This window comes from Peromyscus eremicus, chromosome 2, assembly GCF_949786415.1.
Source record: "Peromyscus eremicus chromosome 2, PerEre_H2_v1, whole genome shotgun sequence".
In the NCBI taxonomy this organism is placed as follows: domain Eukaryota; kingdom Metazoa; phylum Chordata; class Mammalia; order Rodentia; family Cricetidae; genus Peromyscus; species Peromyscus eremicus.
The window spans coordinates 115221843-115244731 of record NC_081417.1 but is presented as its reverse complement, the minus strand read 5'-3'; the positions used below and the strand labels follow the sequence as shown (position 1 = coordinate 115244731).

General features: G+C 43.9%; 1 protein-coding gene across 1 annotated transcript in view; it reads right to left on the bottom strand.

Annotated features, from left to right (window-relative positions):
- The window catches only part of Cachd1 (cache domain containing 1), a 227314-nt gene that overhangs the window by 91296 nt on the left and 113129 nt on the right, over window positions 1-22889 (bottom strand). Inside the window, exon 3 of the mRNA XM_059254575.1 lies at window positions 12747-12895. Coding sequence (XP_059110558.1) covers window positions 12747-12895 — 149 coding nt within the window. The remainder of the gene's footprint in view (window positions 1-12746; window positions 12896-22889) is intronic.

The following is a 22889-nucleotide window of genomic DNA, read 5'->3' as shown; positions in this document are numbered from 1 at the left end:
CTTATTTTCATAAGATAAAACCATTGCCTAGAATTCAGTTTCTAGAGGAATAACTCCATCTTTCCTATCCCCTTAAGAAAGAAAGAAAAAAGGAAAAAAAAAAAAAAAAAAAAACCTTCCTTTTGGATTTACTTTCATGAACAACTGATCGAAACTGCGTCCCGAGGGAGAAAACAGGGCTGTGACTCCCACTTTGATCTCTTCCCCATGGAGAAATTCACTCCCTGCCTGCCTTGCAAGATGTTCATTTGATTGACGCTTGCTCTGATGTGCAAACTGCTTTGAACTTCAGACATTTAATTCCCATCAGGCTGCAGTCATTTTTATTCTCCTTCAACAGGATTTACGAGCAGGAGATCAGCAAATGTAGAAGATAAAATAAATTTGCAGAAGCTTTGAATCTTACATCAAAACAGTGTTCAAGTGACTTCCAATTGGATTCCGTTCAGCCTCGATCCACAGTGTAAACCGACTTTTCAGTGGAGTCCTGATTTAGATAGAAAAAGATAGAAAGGAAGACAGACAACGCGCACACCCTCTTTGGGGTTTTACTTCCTGAATCTGCTTCTTGGTCTTTGTTTAAATTCTCTAGGGAAGGTGATTTGCCAGGCAAATCGTCCAGAATCCTGGGTTTTTCTGAACCCTTCCAGGGAAGCAGGCCCAATTTATCACAGTGCACACAAAAACCAAACCCCTGGTGTGGGTTCCCAGGGCGGTGGTGAAATGTGGTATTGTTCATGGATACATTTTTAAGGCAATGATTTAAAAAGCAAATCCTTGGGGATTTCTCAGAAGAGCAAGGCTTAGAGTGTTCAGGAGTCCATACACAAAGCCAGCGTGGTGGCAGCTGAGGGGGCTGGGGACATTTTTCTCATTTGTCCGCTTCTTTTTAATCACTGCTAAACTGCAGAGACAAGTGTAAAAGTCTCTCAGTCTCTCTCTCTCCCCCCTCCCTCTCCCTCTCTCTCTCCTTTCTTCTGAAAGCAAAGCTGGTATCAGTTCTGAAGGAGTGGGGAGCAAACACCCACAGACTCCCAGTGGAGCACTCGGGTCAAGCAGGTCCTGGCAGGCTGCAGCATTCTGTTTTAAGAAGCGCACACAAAAGAAACCACAGCTCTCACCACCAGGAGCTTCAGGAGCCGCTGGGGAAGGGAAAGACACAGAAACGCCTGTGCCTCACACACCCCCTGGCCCTAGTGACAGCCCAGAGTGCCTGCTCACTGTAGCTCTTCATCTCCATCCAGCCAAGTTCCTGACTGTTCGTTCCTTCTCGGATGGGGGCTGCTTTCCAAATATTTGAGCAACACCAGTCGCAAAGAATTAAACAAGAACTCCTTATCTTCCACTTAACTACCCATGAGAATAAAGTTAAACAGAGGAGGAGCTAAGATAAAAATCGAACATCTGCATTGGCAAATATTTAAACTCTGAATGGTGGAGGAAAGGGCTAAGAATAAAATCACTTCAAAAAGGACCCATCACATTCATGAAGTCAATGACACTCAAACCCCCCAACCGAGCTTAGTCAAACACCTGAATTCATGGGCTAACGGAGAAGCTGTCAAATAGCATGTAATCACGTGGCGAGAAATGGGTTTTCCTTCCATCTCCACAGAGATGGGAGAGATAAGTCACATTCCTTTTGTTCTTATCAGCAATAAGGATTAAATCCCAGGTTCAACAATGCCAGGTTGGAACAAGAGCTGGTTTCCAATGCCCTTGGAAGGTGAGGCACTCAGAGCACAAGGCAATTACCTAAGCAGCATAGAGAACACACATTCCTTCTCTACCATTTCCTCACAACACATCACCAACAGGTAGTGCCCCCCCCCCCACTCCCCGTGGCCTTGGGTCACACATTCATATGCACACAGATGATCTTGTCCATTTTGTGCAAAAGCTAAGCGATTGGATAGGTGACATCTGGGGCAGCTGGAGGGGACATGTAGCCACATCAAACAAACTTTTTTTTTTTTTATCCCCATCTTCTTCATCAGTAGGCTGAGTGTGAGAAGGCTGGGCACAACAAGAAGAGAAAAATATAAGGCAGGGACCATGGCCTTGTACTACCCTTTATGCTCTTCCGCGTCACCTCTGTCCACTGGCTACTTGACCTCCTGTAAGGATGGCCACACTTCACATTTATTTTCTTAAACACTCCTCCTTCTTGTTTGGAAGACACAGAGAGGGAGTGGCCCTCCCCTCTACTTCTTTATCCTTAAGGCCTTGCCCAGCATCAGACCTGTGAGGAACTTGTCATCATTGTGAGTGAAGAAATGCAGGAAGCCTAGAGGCCAATGTCCCAGGCTAGACCAAAGACTACAAACTGTGCATTTCCTCTTTTAGTAAAAAGCAGACAGCGGTGAGCTGCACCACACAGACATCAAAGACAGCAGCCGAGAACCTCTACTAGCAGGTGACCTTGGAGATGAGCTAGTCCAGCTTCGGGCTCAGGCTGTGCTATGGAGAGGCCCGCCCATGCAGGCTCTGCAAGGCATGGAGTGCTAACATCTGAGGTGCCTGAGGAAGGTTACTAAAGGTATGAGTGAAGACAGATGTGCACACCATCACACCGTGTGAGAGATTACATCCAGAATGGTTCTCAAACCGCAACCTTTAAAAAACGCTTTGCAATTTCAGCACCATAAAGCCTATAAAAAGCTTAAGGGTTGGTTTTCAGCTGTGACCAAGTCAATTCTTTAGACCTGGTTTCCAATGCCCTTGGAAGGTGAGGCACTCAGAGCACAAGGCAATTACCTAAGCAGCATAGAGAACACACATTCCTTCTCTACCATTTCCTCACAACACATCACCAACAGGTAGTGCCCCCCCCCCACTCCCTGTGACCTTGGGTCACACATTCATACGCACCTCTAACTAGCAACCCCCATCCCCAGCCAGGTTCTAAAAAGAAAAGTCACAAAACAAATTCTACTTAAAATTCGTAAAAACGCAGGTGGTGAGATCCAGTACTGGAAGCATCGAGGTGTCTCCCACCTTTTGGTCAGTAGAGGTGACATAGGAAAACTGAGAAAGCAGGAATCTCACTCAGCTCCTCACCCATGGGTGCCTCTGGAGTGAAGGCGCTTCTTATCAATAACAGTCTCACAGACACAGCTACCTAGTCAGCACCCCTCCCCCAGCCCCTCCCCCACGTTACTGCTGCAGGAACACGGTTTGGGTTTTAGTCTAACAACATCTGGACAGTGGGAACTTTGTGTTCAGCTAATCTACCATTTAAGTTGTCACTCAGTAGTCGTCAATGAAATTCTAAGAAGAAAGATAATTTAGCACCTCCACGGACAGGGGAGCCATTCTTACTTCTCATCTCATCTTTGGTCAAATTATTTTGTCATTATAGGAACAATTCATTTGAGCCAGGCATGGAGGTGCATGTCTATAACTAGCACTTCGGAGATAGAGGTCAGAGGACAGTGAGGTCAAAGTCAGTCTGTGCTACACAGTGAGAGCCAGCCTCAACCAAGAGAAGAAACACAAAGCAATAAAATCCCCAACTCATTTGGAATCAGGAACCCAGATTCTAAACCCACCTCACCGAGCCCTGCTACATCTCTCTACACTGTTTTCTTCTCTGGAAAATGGAGGGAGGCATGGCTAAACATTAGGCAACAACGGTACCTGCCCCCCAATCTGTTCACAGAATTTGAGGGGTGTTGTTACTGAATTACGAATGCATGCAACTCATTTTCTGTAAGTTTCACATTATAACCAAGCAGCTTTTCAGAAATGCAAATGTTCTGCAAAAATCTTTGTTGAATTCTTAGCTCAGCTCAAGGCCTGCTGGTACCAATATCTGCAAAGCCTGGATCGGTGGTTAGCTGGCCTGCAGGTAATAACTGCTAAAGGAATTGGAGATGGAAGGGCCTGATAAGGAGTGGAGAGTGACTTGAAAGGGAAGGATTTCCATCCAGTGCTTTGTGGACAAAACACATCTTCCTGGGGAAGGAACGAGGCTTGAAAGAAAATTAAACACAGTTGTCAAAGGACCAAGCTTGTCTCTTTTTTTTTTTTTTCTTTTGGCCTATGACACAGAGAGAACAAAAGAACAGAAGTCATAGTCACAATAACACTTAAGTCACAGTGTCTCCTTCTGCAGAAAAAAAGGGTAATGAGAAAATTGAAAAGAAAGAGGGTACAATATCTTCTTATGTCATCATTTCCATGTATACTACCTTAAGATCAGGCTTGGAAAAAAATGTGGGAAAGCTGTTATGTCTAAAAATACCATTTTATAGAAAAACTAACACTAAAGCTAAATACTCTTGACATGATCTGGCCACTACACAGTATATACACTCATTAAACATGTCAGTGTCTCCTATAAATATGAATAATTACATGTGCTAGATAAAAAGTATCTTGAAAATAAATTGACATATCTCCTGAGCCACTATGCACATAATATGAGATGAAAATGTTTGTGGGCTTTTCTAACATCCCCAATGGCTGATAAACATGCAAGTTATCATCCAAATTAGCAATTCCCTGTCAACTCATTCTCCTTGCAAATGTTTTACCTCTATTTTTATTCTTCACAGATTTCCATCCTCTAAGACACTCAATTTAAAAATAAGAAGTATCTTTTAAAAATCTTCCTTGGGGCTGGAGAGATGGTTCAGTGGTCAAGAGCACTGAATGATCTTGCAGAGGACATGGGTTTGGTTCCCAGCACCTACATGGCAGCTCACAACTGCCTGGAATTCCATGTCCAGGGGACCTGACCCTGATTCTGGCCTCCACAGGCACCAGACACATATGTGGTGCACATACATACATGCAGGCAAAACACACATACATATAAACTGAAAATAAATCTTACAATGGCTATTTAAAAATCACCCTCCTCACCAAAACCTCTAACGGGCCTTATTGGCATCATCTCTATACCATACTCTACACGTTACTCTTACTTACACTTCTTTGGTGTACCCATTGTCTCTCAGGTGCTATTCATTTTTATTGTTGGGGGCAGGGGCATGCCACAGTGCACACACAGAGGTCCAAGGACAACTTTGTGGAGTAGGGTCTCTTCTTCCATCTCACACAGGTTCAGAGATACAAACTCAGGCAGTCAGGCTTGTCTGTGTGGTACCATTCATCTCTCTGTGATTAGCAAATTGGTCCAACTGATGGACAGCCTGGCTCTTCGCCATAGTTAATCTTCACTGGTCAACTAGTTATCTAGAGCAAGCCATGGGCCACACTGCAGTCTTTCTTGTTTGAAAACTTAGTACTTACAGAAAGTAATCTGTCCAGGCGACTTGGAATTTCCAGGCCCTAGAGTATCTTCTTAGTCAGTGTTCCAGCTCAGCCTTCCATTCACTGTGCAGGATTGTTTTATGGACACTTGCTGGTTTTTTGTTTTTTTTTGGGTTTTTTGGGTCTGAAATAGTCTTCTGCTAGACCAGTAGTTCTCAACCTGTGGATCATGACCCCTTGACAATCTATCTCCAAAAATTTTTACATTATAATTCATAACAGTAGCAAAATGACAGTTAGGAAAGAGAGATGAAAGTAACTTTATCATTGGGGGTCACCACAGCATGAGGAACTGTATTAAAGGATTGCAGCATTAGGAAGATTGAGAACCACTGCCCTAGACCAACCTGCAAAAGTGCCGCTCAAGGCCTCACCTACCATTCTGAACCAAGCCTATAATCAGAGGCCTCTGTCCATGACCTCTCTCCTCGAACGGCCTTTGCGTTTCCTCACACACTGGCTACAGTTTGCCTCTGCTCATGCAGTGAGCCTTTTTTTTTCCCCATCTCTGAAGTATCCATTACAATGCCTTGTGTATTGACTACCTTCAACATGACGTAGGCAAGTTTAGCTAAGAATGGTTTGGAAATTCTGTCTATTCTGAGATCCATCATGAACATAATAACCTTATTAAATAAAGATGGTAACTGAGATAACTAAGCACCAACTTCTGCTTCAAATGAGAACTTGTAACACGGGATGATGTCCAGATAAAAACAATGTACTATAAAGTGACATATAGCAACTTCATAACAGTGGTCAATGTCTGCCTAGAAATAGAGTGGCTTGGTAATTATGACATCCACATTACTGCTGGACTTACATACTTCCTTCTTAGGGCAATATTTACTGAAGGACCTTACTGAACACAAGGTTGAATTGGACAGAGTCCTTGAACTTGTAGCTTAAAAAGATGAGAGGATACACAAAGTACAAATACACCTTAGCACCAGGCACTATCACACCTCCCTAGAATTACATGCAGCCAGCTCTAATTCCTCCCATTCCTAAAGCTCAAGACAACGGGCACCAATAACCACATGCCAGTCTTTCTAGTTTTTTGCTTACGTAGACAAAAATCAGTCCAGGTCTTCCAGTTCTCAGCACAGTTAAATCCTCCTAACTGTATGTTTCATTTTTTGATTCCCTTTCTCGAGGATCTTGATCTCCCCATTTAAGTAAGAGGATTGGAGTGTCTGCTGTGGGGCATGCATAGAGTTATGCAAGACAGAAGCATCAGCATTGTTTCTGACTTCATTTGTGGAGCCAAAGCCCACCGCTCCGATTAGTCGGCATTTGAGCGGCTCTGTGATAGTTATGATTTCCCTTAGCTGCTTCTTCCATCACATGCACCAAATGTAAGTCCTCGTCAACGCTGCTGATCACGTGCGGCCATGAGTGTTCTTCATTTCCTTCCTCGTCTGGAAAGCTCCTCTATCTCTTGGGATGTTTAAATCTTTTTCCCACTTCAATACCCATGCGAAGGATTTCATTATTTTTATCTGATTTTTCTTCCAAATGAATGAATGGGTGCTTTTAGCTCTGTAATTATTATTTACCTAGGTAATGTTTCAAAAAAAAAATGAATATAGAATCCAGAACTTACTAATTTGAACAATATGAAAAGTCTCCTATTATGTAAAACGGCTGTAATTAAAGAGCAAACCCTTGCCTATAACCCCTGCATTGTGAGGGGGAGGGAGGCAGGCCATCAGCCTAGAGAAACAGCAAGCTTCTGGTTCAGTGAGACTCTGAGAAGGTGGAGAGTGACAGAGGAAGATGTCCTCCTCTGGCCTCCCCGTGTGTGCGCACTGACGTGTACAGTAAAACACACATGGGTGAATACGTCAGACACTAAATATATATCTTTAAGAAGCTAAAGGGAGCCGGGTGGTGGTGGTGTACACCTTTAATCCCAGCACTCGGGAGGCAGAGCCAGGCGGATCTTTATGAGTTTGAGGCCAGCCTGGGCTACAGAGCTATAGAGCGAGATCCAAGACAGGCACCAAAACTACACAAAGATACCTTAAAAATGACTTGGAGGATTAGAAGGATCTCCGGAGTAGAGATGAAACTTCTCACTTTCCAGATGAGCAAAGTGAGGACCCTTCTACTTCACACAGAGAGGGCAAAGTTGGGGACAGCCAGTCTCACTACTGCATTACTGTGGCATCATCTGTCATAGCTGAGCTTTAATGGGACAGAACTGTCAATACTGCTTAAGCTATTTCTTCTGTGGTGAAGGGGAGCAGCTTGAACAAGGGCAAGGATACAGCCCAGGAGTAGAACTTCATAGGTCTGGAGTACATGAGCAGCTGGATTCAATCCTGGCATTACACTAAACAAGCAAAGTGGAAAGATTTTTTTTTTCCTAAAATGAAAGAGTTTCGGGTAAAAGCAAACCCTCTGCCTTGAAGCTAAGTCTACGAAGAGCAGATATCACGTCTTCTAAATCTACTATAAATATCTAAAGGGCCTACTCTAGGAAACCAACTATTATGAGTCAGAATGCTAATCATTACAGCAGAAGAGCCCCTCCAGTCACTTGTCCCTAGTTCATATGACACCAGTAACACTCAGAGAAACCGACAGTGCATCTAAGTCATGCCACTTTGTGTGGAACACTAACTTCGTACGTGCGGGGACTCTATTCCAGGCGGTTCTAAACATTCTTAAGAAAATATCTATGAGAACACAGTAGAAAGGTATAAAAGTAAGAATGGGTACTTCCTGTCAAAATTTGCAGTTTTATAAAAGAAAAAAAAATTAATGTTAATGGTAGGCTATGTATCCTTTCTCTAAGGTAGCCATGGTTGGTTGGATGTATCAATGTGGCCAGGCTGTGGTATCTCAATATAATGTCAAATACCACCTTGGATCTTCCAATGAAGCTTGGATTCAGAGAAAGGTAGATTGCTTCCCATAACACAAAGCCTCATGGGCTCCATCAACAGAATGCAGATCTTCTTTGAACACTGACCTCTTTGAGCAGAAATGATCCCCCTACCACACTGCCTACGGACTTCAGTAGCAACCCTCTTTAGGTCTCTAACCTGTCAGCCCACCCATCAGGCTTTGGACTTGTACCTATATTAACACATCTGTCAATTCCTGAAAGTAAATCACAATCTCTCACACATCCCCACCCCTACACTCGCACACCTACCCTGTGGGGTCTGCAGAGCAGCAGAACTGACCGATACACAGGGTTGTAACAGTGGCTGATAACGAGAGCTATAACCAAGAGCCATGGTTCTTGCATTAGAACCCAAGCTAATTGCTTGGTCTACAGCACAAAGCCTCAGAAAGCTGAATGGTAAGGCTTGCCTCCTGCCATCATGGAGCTCTCATGGATAACTTCTTCTGAGAATACACTAAATTTGGCTTAGAAATGGGATGGGTCCCATTGCCTTCTCTGGTGACTCATTGACTGCACCCAACTTAAAGGGCTCCTGAAAAATAGTGGGACTCCAATTTAAAAATACTTCCAAGAGTTTCTTCACTTTTGAGAGTCAATGAAGCTGTTAAAGTCTCTCCTGATGAGCTTGAGAGAATTATCTCTTCAGCTGAAGCCACTCAGCTGTAGGGGGCAAGATGAAGTGCCCGGGAAAGAAACTGCTTATTAACTCACAATAAGCACGGCTTCCCCTATGATTCCTACCATGATTAGCCAATCAGCAAACATGAGACAAGTGAGCCCCAACAGCACCGACTCCCCTCATGGAAATACAAAGAGGCATAAAAGGCTAGGCTTATCTTAGTGTTTGCTCTGTAGTTTATATTTTGTCCTTCTTATAAAATACACCAAAAAATGAAAATAAGAATGACAATGGGCAATAATATCTATAAAAGGAATTGGGAACAGAGGAACTTCACTCTGAAACGTGGTGTTGCATGAATCCTAATTGGTCTTATAATAAAAACTCAGAGCCAGATATTGGGGTAAATGCTGACAGATCAGAGAGACAAAGGAACAAACCACAGCCACCACCTCTTATTTCATCAACTTCTCAGCCTAAAAGAGTGTGAGTTCCTGTCTCCTCCCGCCTTATATTCCTTTCTTTGCCCAGCCATATCACTTCCTGTTTCAACCTTCCTAATGCTGGGATTAGAGGTGTGTGATCCCAAGTACTGGGACTGAAGGTGTGTGCCACAACTGCCTGGTTCTGTTTCTCTTCTGATCCTTGGATCAATCTCATGTAGCCCAGTGTGGCCTTAAACTCACAGAAATCCAGATGGATCTCTGCCTCCCGAGTGCTAGGATTAAAGGTGTGTGCCACCACTGCCTGGCCTCTATGTTTAATCCAGTGGCTTGTTCTGTCCTCTGATCTTCAGGCAAATTTTACTTGTTCAAAATATCACCACAATGTGGAAGATGAAATTATTGATTTGGCCATATAAAAAGCCCAGGGAGAGCAGGGCTTGTCAGCAGGTAGGCGGTTTCTGACACACCTTAGCTCAAGCCAGGTCTCAGGGACAAGAGGCTTAATGAAGTGCATTTGAAGGCTGATTCCTGAAAGCCTGACGAATAAGAAGGGAAGCTGAAGCTGGTGTAGCAGGGAATGCACATGGGCAAGACATGTTCTTGAGTCAAATCTATGATGTCGCATGATAGTCTTCAAAAAGCCAGAGTTGAAAACTTGAATGTCAGTGTGGGCCAACCAGGATAAAAGTGAAGCGAGTGGGTTAGAACAAGCGGCAGGCAAGGTTGATGAACGGGAGAATCTCTAAAGGGAGAATGGCTCTTCAGGAAAGCAGGGGGCTGCCAAGTGGATATTGGGAACTTCCTATGGCCAGGTCCTCAGATTCTTCGAGAAGAAACAGCAACAACAACAAAACCCAACCAACCTTTGAATTTTCAAAATGCATAATCTTCCAAAACTCTAATATTGATAATGATTTGAGAAACATACAAAGGGGGAAAATCATTTTAAGTATCTGTGGAGGTCAAAAAGGGCACCTAGGTCGGACATGGTCCACGGGTACGATGCCATATCCGAAGCCCTTTGTATCTTAGCTCCGGTCACTATGATGCAAGCAGAGCAGCTGAATGTCACGAACAGACAACCCTGCTTCTCCAGACTGTTGTCTGTAGCATGTATAAGGGCACACAGGTTAGACCCTGGCACTGTTAAACCAACATCAACAAACCCAGAGATAAAAGAGCTCCTACACCTGTTCCTGCAAGGTAGCCCACTGAAAACGAGCTTGGCTTAGGTTAAGCCTCAACCTGTTTGTTTTTCCAAAGTATTGAATGTTAAGACTTCGGATCATCCCTTCGATAAACACAGACAGAGGGCCTAATCACTATGCCAGGCCCCATGCAGAATCATTAACTCCCAAGGCTCCTGAGTGAGAATTTGAAGAGCTGACTTATCTGAGAAGGGAAGTAACAAACTCATCTGAAAAATCAATTTTCTGCCACTTTGCAGCTTTCTTCCCATGTGGTCACAATGTCACCTTCAGGTGTAGGCCGCGTATGGGGACTTAATGTAACAGATTTTCTCTCTCCTACCTTCCTTCTCTCCCCAGGGCTCAGATTGCCTGTGAACTCACAATCCTCCTGCCCAGCTCTCCTAGAGCTGAGTTGGTAAGCATGAGCACCATGTTCCTTTTTTAAAGTTTTTTAATCATTCAGTGTGTGTGTGTGTGCGTGTGTACGCCACAGCATACATATAGAGGTAAATGGACAACCTCATGGAGTCCCTTCCACCTTTATGTGGGTTCTGGGAATAAACTCGGGTCATCTGGCTTCATGACAAGCACTTTTTCTTTCTTTCTTTCTTTTTTTTTTTTTTTTTGGTTTTTCGAGACAGGGTTTCTCTGTGTAGCTTTGCGCCTTTTCCTGGAACTCACTTGGTAGCCCAGGCTGGCCTCAAATTCACAGAGATCCGCCTGGCTCTGCCTCCCAAGTACTGGGATTAAAGGCGCGCCACCACCGTCGGGTACACGCACTTTTTCTAACAGAGTGATCTCACCAGCCTGCCACTACACTCTTTACAGCTCCTTTCCAGAACTGGTCATTTTACATTTTTTTAGAAATATATACAATTAAGTCTTAGGGAGACCTGCTTGATCCCTGTACATCTTTTGGCTATTCAGTTTTATCCCTGGTTGGACACAATGGCATGTCTTGGCTCAGTCATCTACCCTGAATTAGGGTATTATGCATTTTCAGTGTTTGGTGCAGAGCACCATCTCTGAGGGAGCACCATCTCTGAGGGAGCACCATCTCTGAGGGAGCACCATCTCTGAGGGAGCACCATCTCTGAGGGAGCACCATCTCTGAGGGAGCACTCATTTGTACTAAGCCATTGACTCTGTGTGGATCTTCCTAGGTCAGTGAAGGTCCCTTGAAGCTCCTGGAAGAGAAACTGTATTCTCTGGTTCATTACATTAACTGAAAAGAACAATGGCTCTGTTGAAGAGACACCCAGCATCTTGGACCTGAAGCCTCATCAATCACATTCAAAATGGGAGTCGCTGTCCTTGTGCCAGAACACTTGGGTGCCAGATCCTTTCTTTGTTTTTCCAGACAGGCTTCTCTGTGTAGACCTGGCTGTCCTGGAACTCGCTCTGCCAACCAGGCTGGCCTCAAACTCAGAGATCTGCCTTCCTCTGCCTCCCAAGTGCTGGGATTAAAGGCATGCACCACCACCACCTGGTACCTGCCCAAATCTTTCATGCATGCACATGTGTGTATGTGTGCATGGTCACTTTCACAGCATGGCTGCAGCTCACCATCTCACATGCATCAATGTCATTCACTTTTCCAAACTAAACCCTTTCTGGGAGATTTTTGTAATACTCACATGTTTCTGTTCTAAGTGGTACTATAATAACTTCCCTAATGTACCTTCATGAACATGTCTGATATAACTTGCCTGGTGAGGCTCTTTGCTGTGGGGAATCCCAATGTGGCTCTGGGTCACATTTTGCCCTGCCTGATGTTCAATATCTGTCACATAACCCCAGAACGTCTCAGATAATTTTTGAAGGTTGAAACCCCTTTTCTCACCCCTAATACAGATCAGCTCAGACATTAATGCACAGTTAATGAAACCAAATGCCAAGTGCCAGAGGTGAACATGGAAAAGGTGTAATTCCTGCACTGGGCAGCAGGGGAGGCGAGGCAGGCTCACCAGCAAGGTGTGCTGCATTAAGTTTAGGAAGGGATATGAAGTAACTATGGAAACAGACCTGAGGGAATAATGACTTCTTTGGGAGGCAAAAAGGAAGCTCAAAAGAACATTAGCTTAAGTTCTCTAGGCAAGCAAGTAATAGGAGAGATTTATGGGCAGAAGCCAACAAGTTTAAATATACAGATGTTTAAGGGCTTGCATTAAATAGATGGGAAGCCACTACGCACTTTGCAATAACCAAACAAGGGCACTTTGGATCTGGAGCTTTAAGCAATCCAGCTCTTAGTCTATGAGTAATAGTAGCAGAGAATGCTCAAGTCTTACTCCATCATGGAAGGCGGGATTGTGCAGCAGTCCTGGATGGCGGTCAGCGGGGATGTCAGGTGAGCTGTATACGATGCTTCTACAACTTGCTTGTTGCGATTGACCACGTCCAGGTAACGGTTGAACTTCTCACGGATTTTTTTGGCTAGCTGTGGATGACAGTGAGCAAAATAAATCACCCATTGATTTCATCTTTCCTGATAAACTAATTCATTTGCATCATGAGATACAGACACTAAGTTTTAGAGAACACAAACACTACACCCAAATCATCTTTACTTGGTGGGCTGGGCAAATGTTGCAAAACACCTAGACATCATGGTGGGAAATTTAGACAGCCATAAAGTAGTCTTTTCTGTCTGTAAGAGAGGAAGCTGTATTTCCAACCTCTTATGTGTCTAAATTCAGTGGAATGATGCATATCCACAAGTGTCTTGATGGAAAAAAAGAAATGAGGACTTCAGATATTATTACCGCCAGCACGACACAATGCACTGTGGCTAGGAGAGTGAATAATGATAGGAAGAAAAAAGAACGAGAGACTTTCTGATTCTGGGGTCACATGGATGGGATTGGGTGTGCAGGAAGGAAGGGAAGTGACACCCAGTGCCTTCTGTACAGCCCTGGGGGGACACCATCACTGTGTCCCGTGTGAATAGCAATTCCCTAGGGAGGTACAATGTAGACACTCATATAAAACAAAATGTGTAATTAGAAATGTACTCAGATGTGACCCATTACACCATTAAGACGGACAAATGCTTAACTGATGTGAACAGAACACTTCATCATGATTTACTTCCACGTGGGAATAAGGAAAGCAAAATGGTATGTACACTGCTTTTCCCTCCATGGTTCCTATCAAATATCACAGCTTAATTATAGATCTCCAAGGAAAACAATGTTGTTTGTCTTCCCCTTCAACAAAATGTTACCCAAATGAGATGACGGATAGAATTATGGCTAATTGGTTTTGCAGAGCTATTCATTAACAGCACACTGGAGGAGAACTAATCATCCCCTTTGGGTCATGCAGCTCATACAATCTAGTAGCCTACAGGCAGGAACACAGAGGCAATCAGAATATCTCCATTTGTTTTCAAGACAATATTTTTCTCAGTGATATGCTCAAAGAACTGAAGCTCGTAAAGTTTCCTAAAAATCATACTAACAAAGCTTGGAAACTTTTCTGGACATAGAAAGGAATATGAAAATAATTTGAATTGAGTGATTCTCTTTGCTAGAGGGGAGCTGTATGGCTGGAAATTATCACATCAACCTACAATTCTATTCCCTGAGCTAGAATTCTAACTGTACCAAGACGTGGGTTTTCTCTGTGAAGGTCATCGAGGCAATACGTACATTTAAATTTCACACCTCCAGTTAGATCACTCACTAATTATATTGTCCCATGTGGCAATTATACGGCTGGAGCTTCTAGCTGAGAAAGCCTCATTCCTGCCTCTCCGAACCCCGCCCTCTCAGAAAAACCGCCAAGCGGCGGCTCCTCCCCTGAAGCTTCCAGCTGTACAATCCCTGCCTAAAGCATTATAATTGGGCACAAACCCAACTTGTGAGGACACGTCACTACCCCTGCGCCTACAGGGTATTTAAGTCCCTTCCTTTAGACTGGCCATGTGATTTTTCTCCTGTCCCTTTCCTCCACCTCGATCTCTGGGGGCTGGAGGGTCACCCAGGAGTGCTTTGCCCAAAAAACCTGGTCTTTTACTTTTTAATTCATCTTGATCCGGCTTACTCTGTTGGTAGAGAAACCTAGTATTGGGGTACAGAAACCTATCAGCAATGTTTAGAGACAATTTTGGTTGTGATAACTTGGTAGAAACTGTTATCAAGTAGATAGTAGGGGCCAAGAATGCACCTAAACATTCTACAATGTGTAGAATAGTTTCCCATAACCACAAATCATCTAGCCCCCAAATTTATTCCTAGAAATTACCTTATTATTTATATTTTTGGTTTAGTAACCAACAACTTCTTTAACAGTACAATCTATCTACCTACCTATTTGTCTACCAATAAATCATCAGGCTGCCAGGATCAAACTTAGCTACATGCTAATTCAAAAGTTCAGAGGGTTTTTGGGTCCATGGTCACTTGGCAAGAACACTATGTGGAGGAATGTCTGGTGGGGGAGAGTTTCACCTCAGGATACAAGGAAGCAGACACTTTGTTATGAGACAGGAACTCTTAGCAATCCCTAGACGGAACTTACTGTTGTATTAAAAATTGGGATCTACATCCAGGCAGTGGTGGTGCATACCTTTAATCCCAAAACTACACAGAGAAACCTTGTCTCGAAAAAAAAAAGCAGAACAAAACAAAACAAAACAAATTTGGGATCTAGCATGCCGTCTACCCCACTGCTGGAGTCTGAATGGCCTTAGGATGGCTTCTATCAGTAGAGTATACAGAAAGTGACATCATATAACTTTCAAGCCTTGGTTACAAAAGATCATATGGCTTCCATCTGCCCACCCTTCATGGTGGCTCCCAGTTACCATTCTATAAGAAGCCACAGACACAAGGAAAGGCCATATTATGTACTTAGTTGTCAGCCTAATCAAGGGCTTGAGTATGTCCTGGAGTAATCCTATCTGGGCACAAGTCAAGAAGCTTCTAAAAGGGCTGGAGTGATGGCTCAGTGGCTTTATTGCACTTGCTGTTCTTGCAGAGGACCTGAGTTCAATTCTCAGCATCCACCTGGTGGCTCACAACCATCTCTAACTCCAGTTCCAGGGGATCAGATACCTCAGTGAACTGAGGGCACTAGGCACACCCATGGTACACACACATAGAGGTAGGCAGAATACTCACATAAATAAATCTTGCCAAAGAAGAAGAGGCCTCTAGAGAACTGTAACCCTAGAGTCTGCCCTGCTGTCTATTCAGACACCACAGAACAGAGATAAGCCATCCTTGTATGGCCTGGTCCGAAATCTTTACTCATACAGTCCATAAGCATAAACACATAGGTTTATGCCACTGAGTTATAGGTAGTCTCCTCCCAACCCCCAGCAATAGTTAAATGAAGCATCTAAGGATAGGCTGAATCCCATCCTAGGGCAAGCATGTTGAAGGAAAGCTACATAAAGCTGCACAAATACAGGCGCTGTATCTGAATCATCAACATTTTAACTTGTAGACTGCAAACATATTACAGAGAGATGTCAGAGGTTCATCAGAAAATTCTAACAATGCTATATGAAGGGATTTGCTATATGCCAGACACGGGACTCTACAGTGTAGACATTCTTGGTTTTTTTGTTTTTGATTTTGTTTTTGTTTTTTTTTTTCAAGACAGGGTTTCTCTGTGTAGCTTTGGAGCCTGTCCTGGAACTCACTGTGTAGCCCAGGCTGGCCTCGAACTCACAGAGATCCACCTGCCTCTGCCGCCTGAGTGCCGGGATTAAAGGCGTGCGCCACCACTGCCCGACATTCTTGTTTTATGTCAACCAGGTTAAGTGGTTAGCACAGAGCCACAGAGCAATAAAAGATCCACTTGTTCTAAGTCAAAACTGTCTTGCCTGTACAGCCTGTGTTCACCAGCTCAGACAAAGCAAACCTAAAGGAGCCACAAATGTCACCTGAAAGGTGACTCTATGGCAAACCTCAGGGGTTAAACATCTTCTGAGCACAAGAAGACAAGGCACAGAGCACAATGTTAGAAAGCCCTCAGTCTGGGTTGGCTGCCAAACTCATTGTTGGGAGTGGGGCAGTTGGAGCTTCCGGCTAAGAGCTTTGGGGAACACCTGCCTTTGGCTGCCTGGTGAGGGTAGGCTTCAGCCTAGAGCCTGGCATGTGCTAAGTTAACAGGAGATACACCCCAGCCCCCAAGCTACATTCCTCAGCAGTGGACACACAGTACCGCCATACAGAGTCCAGCTATCCACGACAGTGAAACAATCCCAACCACATGCTTTTGCTGTCGCTATAGCAGCTTCCCCAGACTCTCACGGGACACCCCATCTTGTGGTGGCACACGCCTTTAATCCCAGCACTCGGGAGGCAGAGGCAGGCTGATCTCTGTGAGTTCGAGGCCAGCCTGGGCTACCAAGTGAGTTCCAGGAAAGGCACAAAGCTACACAGAGAAACCCTGTCTCGAAAAACCAAACAAACAAACAAACAAACAAAAAAAAAAAAAAAAGAAAGAAAAGGCCAACGTTCGCTGAATGCTTTGTGAAGTTTCCGCACTAAGCATTTCATGTGTGTATATCAATTTAATCATTTAAAAAACCCCTTTAGTCGGGTGAGGAGGCCCATGACTCTAATTCCAGGTACTCAAGGCTGAGGTTAGGAATCAAGGACTGCTTGAACCTGTTTTAAAAAAACAAGACAACAAAAAACCCCTATGAGGTGCCAAAGCCTTTATTTCCTAGAGGCAGACACTGAAGACGAAGTCACCTTTTCAAGGTCACGGGGTGACAGGAACTCAGTAATCCTCAGAGCCCAAGCTTCTAACTTCTAGACAGCACTTCTCTTGACAGTTTAACTCCACAGCCTCCCCGCTCCACATCTATCTTTTCTTTTTCTAGGTGAGAGGGTCTTACGTCACACAGACTGGCCTGGAAAGCACTGTGTAGCTGAGGGTGACTTGGAACTTCTGATCCTCCTACCTCTACCTCCCGAATGCTGGAAGATGGTCCAGGTATGCACTAACACATCTGGTTTATATAGTGCTGAGGAGTGAACCCAGGACTCCCTACATGCTAGGCAAGAAGTCTGCCAACCGCACTCCATGGCCAGCATCCCCCGGTGCTTTTTAAATTCACTTTAACGTGAGATTCTTGGCAGGAGAGTGTACGGCATGCAGCCTCTTACTTTAGTAAGAACTGGGGTTTTTAAAAATAGGATTTCATTCAGAATTCTTCATCATTCCTATGAAAGTACCCACATTAGAAAGGATAGGGTTAGATGTCATAATACAGTTCCCGCAAAACAAAACCTCACAATCCCTTGCTAACGTTACCTGACTATGTTAATTGTAGCATAAGTGCAATCAGACTAAATTATAATTGTTCCAATAACTCAGACATCTTCAAACATTCACTGTTTTATAAGCTGGACAGACAGTACAGGTGACAGACTGCTCCTTTCCCTTAGGGAATGAGTTTCCAAATTCAATATTTTGCTCAAGTTTTTTTTTTTTTTTTACCTTATTATAATGCTTCATTATAATACTCTATGGTGTAAGAGAAAAATAGCAGTTATCACTTTCTAGCTGGAGAAATGGAGGCAGAGGATACGTAAAGTGCTATAGCCCAGTTACCTGCTGCCTGGGAAGGGCTCTCTTTATCTTCCACCAAGGAATGCACTCACTATGTGTGGCTCACTATGGAAACCTCAACTAATAATTCATTTTCTTTTCCCTTTCTAAAAGCAATCTCCCTTAGCATGCTGACCAAACCCAGGTTGCTGGGCAAGCATCACGGAATCTCTTAGAGTCAGGACAGCCCACAGAGAGATTAAGGCCTGAATGTATCTGCTAAACTCAAGGGGGATGCTCTGCCCTAGAACCTTCCAAGAGGCCACCCAGAAACCGGGGCTGCACCCAGCCATGATCTCTGGCAGACGGGCGAAAACAAAGGACAACCTCAACAAAAAGCTACAGGTGGACCCACAATCCTCCTCGGCATAATTAAAAACATTTTTCTTTCCACATCTCAGCTTTCATCTTTTTATCCTCCTTTCTCCTCTCCCCTTGTCCCCTAAGGGGCTCCTGAATGCTTATGAGACAAGGGGACTAAAACCGTCTTGTCATCTTTTGGGTCAGTTCTGAGGCTAGCCAACATCCAGCCATGGGTCAGATGATCAGTAGGGCAGTGTGTGGTCCCCATGGGAACCCGACTCTCATTTGTCATCATCTCCAGTGACAACGTTTCATCATAACATCAATGGATTTCCTGCTCGCTGAGTTTCCCCTCCCTTAATTTTCGCATAGACGCTTCTGTCATTTGCCTACTTCCCCAGAGCCCCTTTAAAAAGAACTTTTTTTTTTTTTTTACCTTAGCTTTACACTTCTGAGGATGGAGAGTGGGGGGTGGGGGTGGGGGGTGGGCACACAGCTGAAAAAGGTAAAAGGAAGGGAACTGCAAAGGCCCAGTACACCCTTTATTTATGACTGCTTCCTAAAAGGAAGGGCTGGAAGGAGTTTTCATGTGAGGGAAAGCTTTATTTAAAATATCTAACAATGAGGCTGACAGGCACAGGCAGGAAGCCTACCCTAGGGACTGAAGACTCACAGCAAAATTCATATGGAATGTAGGAGAGTTTAACATTTGACATTCAAAAACCTCTGTGCCATGATAAGAATTTAATAGCTCACACCTCTCTCCTCCAGCGCTAGCCTTATCACGCAAGAGGAGACCTTCCATTTTTCTTTTCTCCCAAGTTTCAGGATTTAGTCCTAAAAACACGTGACACAGAAATAATTTTAAACATAAACCAAGCGGGCCTCTTTTGCATCTCTGGATCACATCACATTGCCACATTCCAAGGTTCCTCACGGCTGCCTGTGGTACACTGTGCACAGGATACAAACAATGCTTGGTCTCCACACCCGTTTTCTTTGTGTGGCTTGGAATGGTCTGGATGGACATAGAGTTCTGTTACTTATTAGCAGGGTATTTGGTTAGGTTCCTTGATTGGTTTCCTCATGAATACAATCAGAATGGCATGCCCCTTAAAAGGCTTTTCTTGTGCTCAAACAAAACAACAAATATACGAAGCCCAGGATAAGTACGGTAGATGATTCCTGCTGTCAACCCAGTCTCTGGGTGATCAGAGGATACTGTGGGGATCTAAATTTTTCCAGCAACAAAAGCTATAAAGGGAGAAGACACACTGGAATAGTAACTTTGTAATCATTTACCACATCCTACATGACAAACCCGGCTTAAGTGACAAGGGGAAAAAGCATGTTTTTCTTATATTTATCAGTAAAACGGCCCAAAGGACTTTGGGGAGAAAGAAGTATGGATTAAGTATAGGAATTTTTCCTTAAGCCTCAACTTAATTATCTCGGCAATTGTGGGGGTGTGTCTGTGTATAGGCCAGAGGGATAAGCTCAGGTGACATTCTTAGGAACACTGTCTACCTTCCTGGTGACAGGGTCTCTCCCTGGGCTTGGAGCTTCTCCATTAGGCTAGATTGGTTGGCCAACAAGCCCTGGGTCATCCTGTCACCACACCCAGAATTTCTGTGTGGATTCTGGGCACTGAACTCGGGTCCTCATGCTTCTGAGGCAAGCCCTTTACCACTGAGCCGTCTCCTCAGCCCTCTAGTTTACCTGTTTGGAACAGGGTCTTGCTATGTAGCTCTGATGGCCTCTATTACTCTCTGTGCAGCCCAGGCTGGTCTCGAAATTGTTGCAATTCCCCTGCCTCTCTAACGGGATTAAAGGAATACACCACCACTTTGGGTTTTAATTACCTCTAAACTGGGAATGAAAATACTTGTTTTCTGGTGTCAAGCTTTATATTGGATAAGGTCTATAAAGCACTTAGCAGTGTCAAACATGTTAAAACCACTGCATACACGGTAGTAGCAGGTGTTTTACTCCTGCTGCTGCTGCTGTTTGTTATTACTGTGATAGTTATTGTATGGGGGACTTCATGAATTATCTCAGGTACTGGAACCAAAGACCTAAAGAACATTCTCTGCAGTTGGGGGAAGGAGAGAGGGCAACTCAGCCAGGATGGCCACGTTAGCACTGGGCCTCAGCCTCTGTCAGCTGTCGGGGATTCTGAAACTGTGTACAGAGAGAGGGTAGACTATTACCGTCTCGGAAGCTAAGGATTTTTCTGAGATCCTGGGTTTCTTATCTAATCATAATTTTATTCTTGCTTGCACTCTTCCATATCTAATGCATTTTCTGTGAGTTGTTCCTTTTGTACCTCACAACAAAGAACATAGGTATTTTCTATGTCATTCTTATAGTCAAGGAAATCCAGACTCAGGGCTTGCCCAAGCTCAGGCTGGGTAGGTGCAGGAAACAGACCTAATGTCTGTTCAATTCTCTTTAAAAGAGAAAGAAAGAAAGAAAGGAAGGGAAGGGAAGAAAGAAAGAAAATGATAAAACTACATAGGCCAAATCATGGAACTTCTGTCTACACTCGCCCTAGCCCAACTCTACTCCGTTAAGCCTCCTTCCAAAACTTCCTGGGGCTCCCCCGCTGCTCCACTCATATCCCACTCCACACTGTTGACCTTTCGTCATCTGAGGACCCCATTTCCCCAGCAAAATGGTAATGCAACAATAATTAGCACGGACTGATTGCTTCCTGTCTGTAGTACAGTGTGCAAAGCACGGCTTTACCTGGTGTCTTTTATTCTTCCTAATAGCATTGTATCTTCACATATGTTATAAGCTATTGTTGCAGTGGACTGACTTGCCCGAAGTCATCCAACTAACAAGGTAAACAATTCTATCAAATCTACACTATTGCATGGCTGCCCTGTGCATTTTCTTCAAACACTGAGAAGTGGCTTAACGGCGTTAATTTACTACATGATTTGCCATCACAAAACTGCCCACACATCAAACTGATCAGAAAGCTCAGGGCTTGCCTGTTTTCCAGGAAGCACAGGCTACTGTAGAAAGAGCCTTGTTATCTTAGCTGCTGTAGCAAAATGCTATATACTGTGTTAATTATGGAACATTCATTTCTGTAGACTGAGAAATCCAAGATGAAGATGCTGGAAGGTTCTATCGAGGCCCTCTTCCCAGCTTGCCAATGAACACCCTCTTACAAACTCATATGGATGAGAACTGGCTCTGTCTCTTTTTGCAAAGGCATTAATCTCACCATTTCTGTATACGCACAATGGTATCTAAACCTATTCACTCCCCCAAAGAACCCACCTCTTAATGTTATTACAATGGGGGTCAGGTCTTCAGCATATGAATGGGAAGCATAAACATTCAGTTCATGACACCCAAAAGTGAAATCCAGCTGCTCATTATGCTGTTTGAATACTCCTTCTAAAATTATTAAGGTTAGAGTTTATTCACCGTTTGTCCTACTCTGCTTTCCTGTTGTGATAAATACCACGACCAAAAGCAACTTAAGGCAGGAATGCTGCTTACTGGCTTATCCCCAGGCTCACATTCAGCTATCTTTCTTATAGAGCCCAAGCCCACCTGCCCAAGGATGGTATTGCCCACAGTGGGCTGGGACTTCCTGTATCAATTAACCATCAAGAAAGGGCCCTACAGACATGCCCACAGTCCGACAGGATGGAGGCAGTTCCTCAGCTGAGGTTCCCAGGTGTGCCGAGCTGACACCCAAGATGAGCCATCACACCATGGTGATGATGTGAAGTTAGAATCCACTTAGCATGCACCAAGTGCTGTTGGTAGAGTGGGTTCCTGGTAAGAATAATGAATTCAGTGTTTTCTCTCTTTGCTCACTTGCAGCACAGGATTTCTTATTCTCCCAGGTAATGAAACCACATTAAGAACCTCTCCAGATGCCGGCGACATGCTTCTAGACCCTAGCCTCTAGAATCGTGGTTCTCAACCTTCCTAATGCTGTGACCCTTTAATACAGTTCCTCATGTTGTGGTGACCCCCAACCATAAAATTATTTCCTTGCTATTTCATAACTGTAATTTTGCTACTGTTACGGATCATAATATAAATATCTGTGTTTTCCAATGATCTTAAGTAATCCAAATGAAAGGGTCATTCAATCAAATGGGTTGTGACCCTCAGGTTGAGAACCATTGCTCTAGAACTGTAAGCCTACTATGAGCCTACTGTTTAGAAATGTATTTAGCCAGGAGCTGGAGAGATGGCTCAGTGGTTTAAGAGCAGTGGCTGTTTTATCAGAGGTTCTGAGTTCAATTCCCAGCAACCACATGGTGGCTCATAACCATCTGTAATGAGATCTGGCACCCTCTTCTGGCTTACAGGCATACATGCAGTACAGAACACTGTATAAATAATAAGTAAATAAACCTTTTTTAAAAAAAGGTATTTAGCCTGTGGTTTCCTCTTAGAGCAGCAGGAAATGGACTAAGACATAGTAATAGTAATGTCATCGCTGTTCATTACTACTTTGGGGTTCATGAAATTACCCAATTGAGCAGAGCCTGGCTGCAGGCAGTGACAATACAAAGACA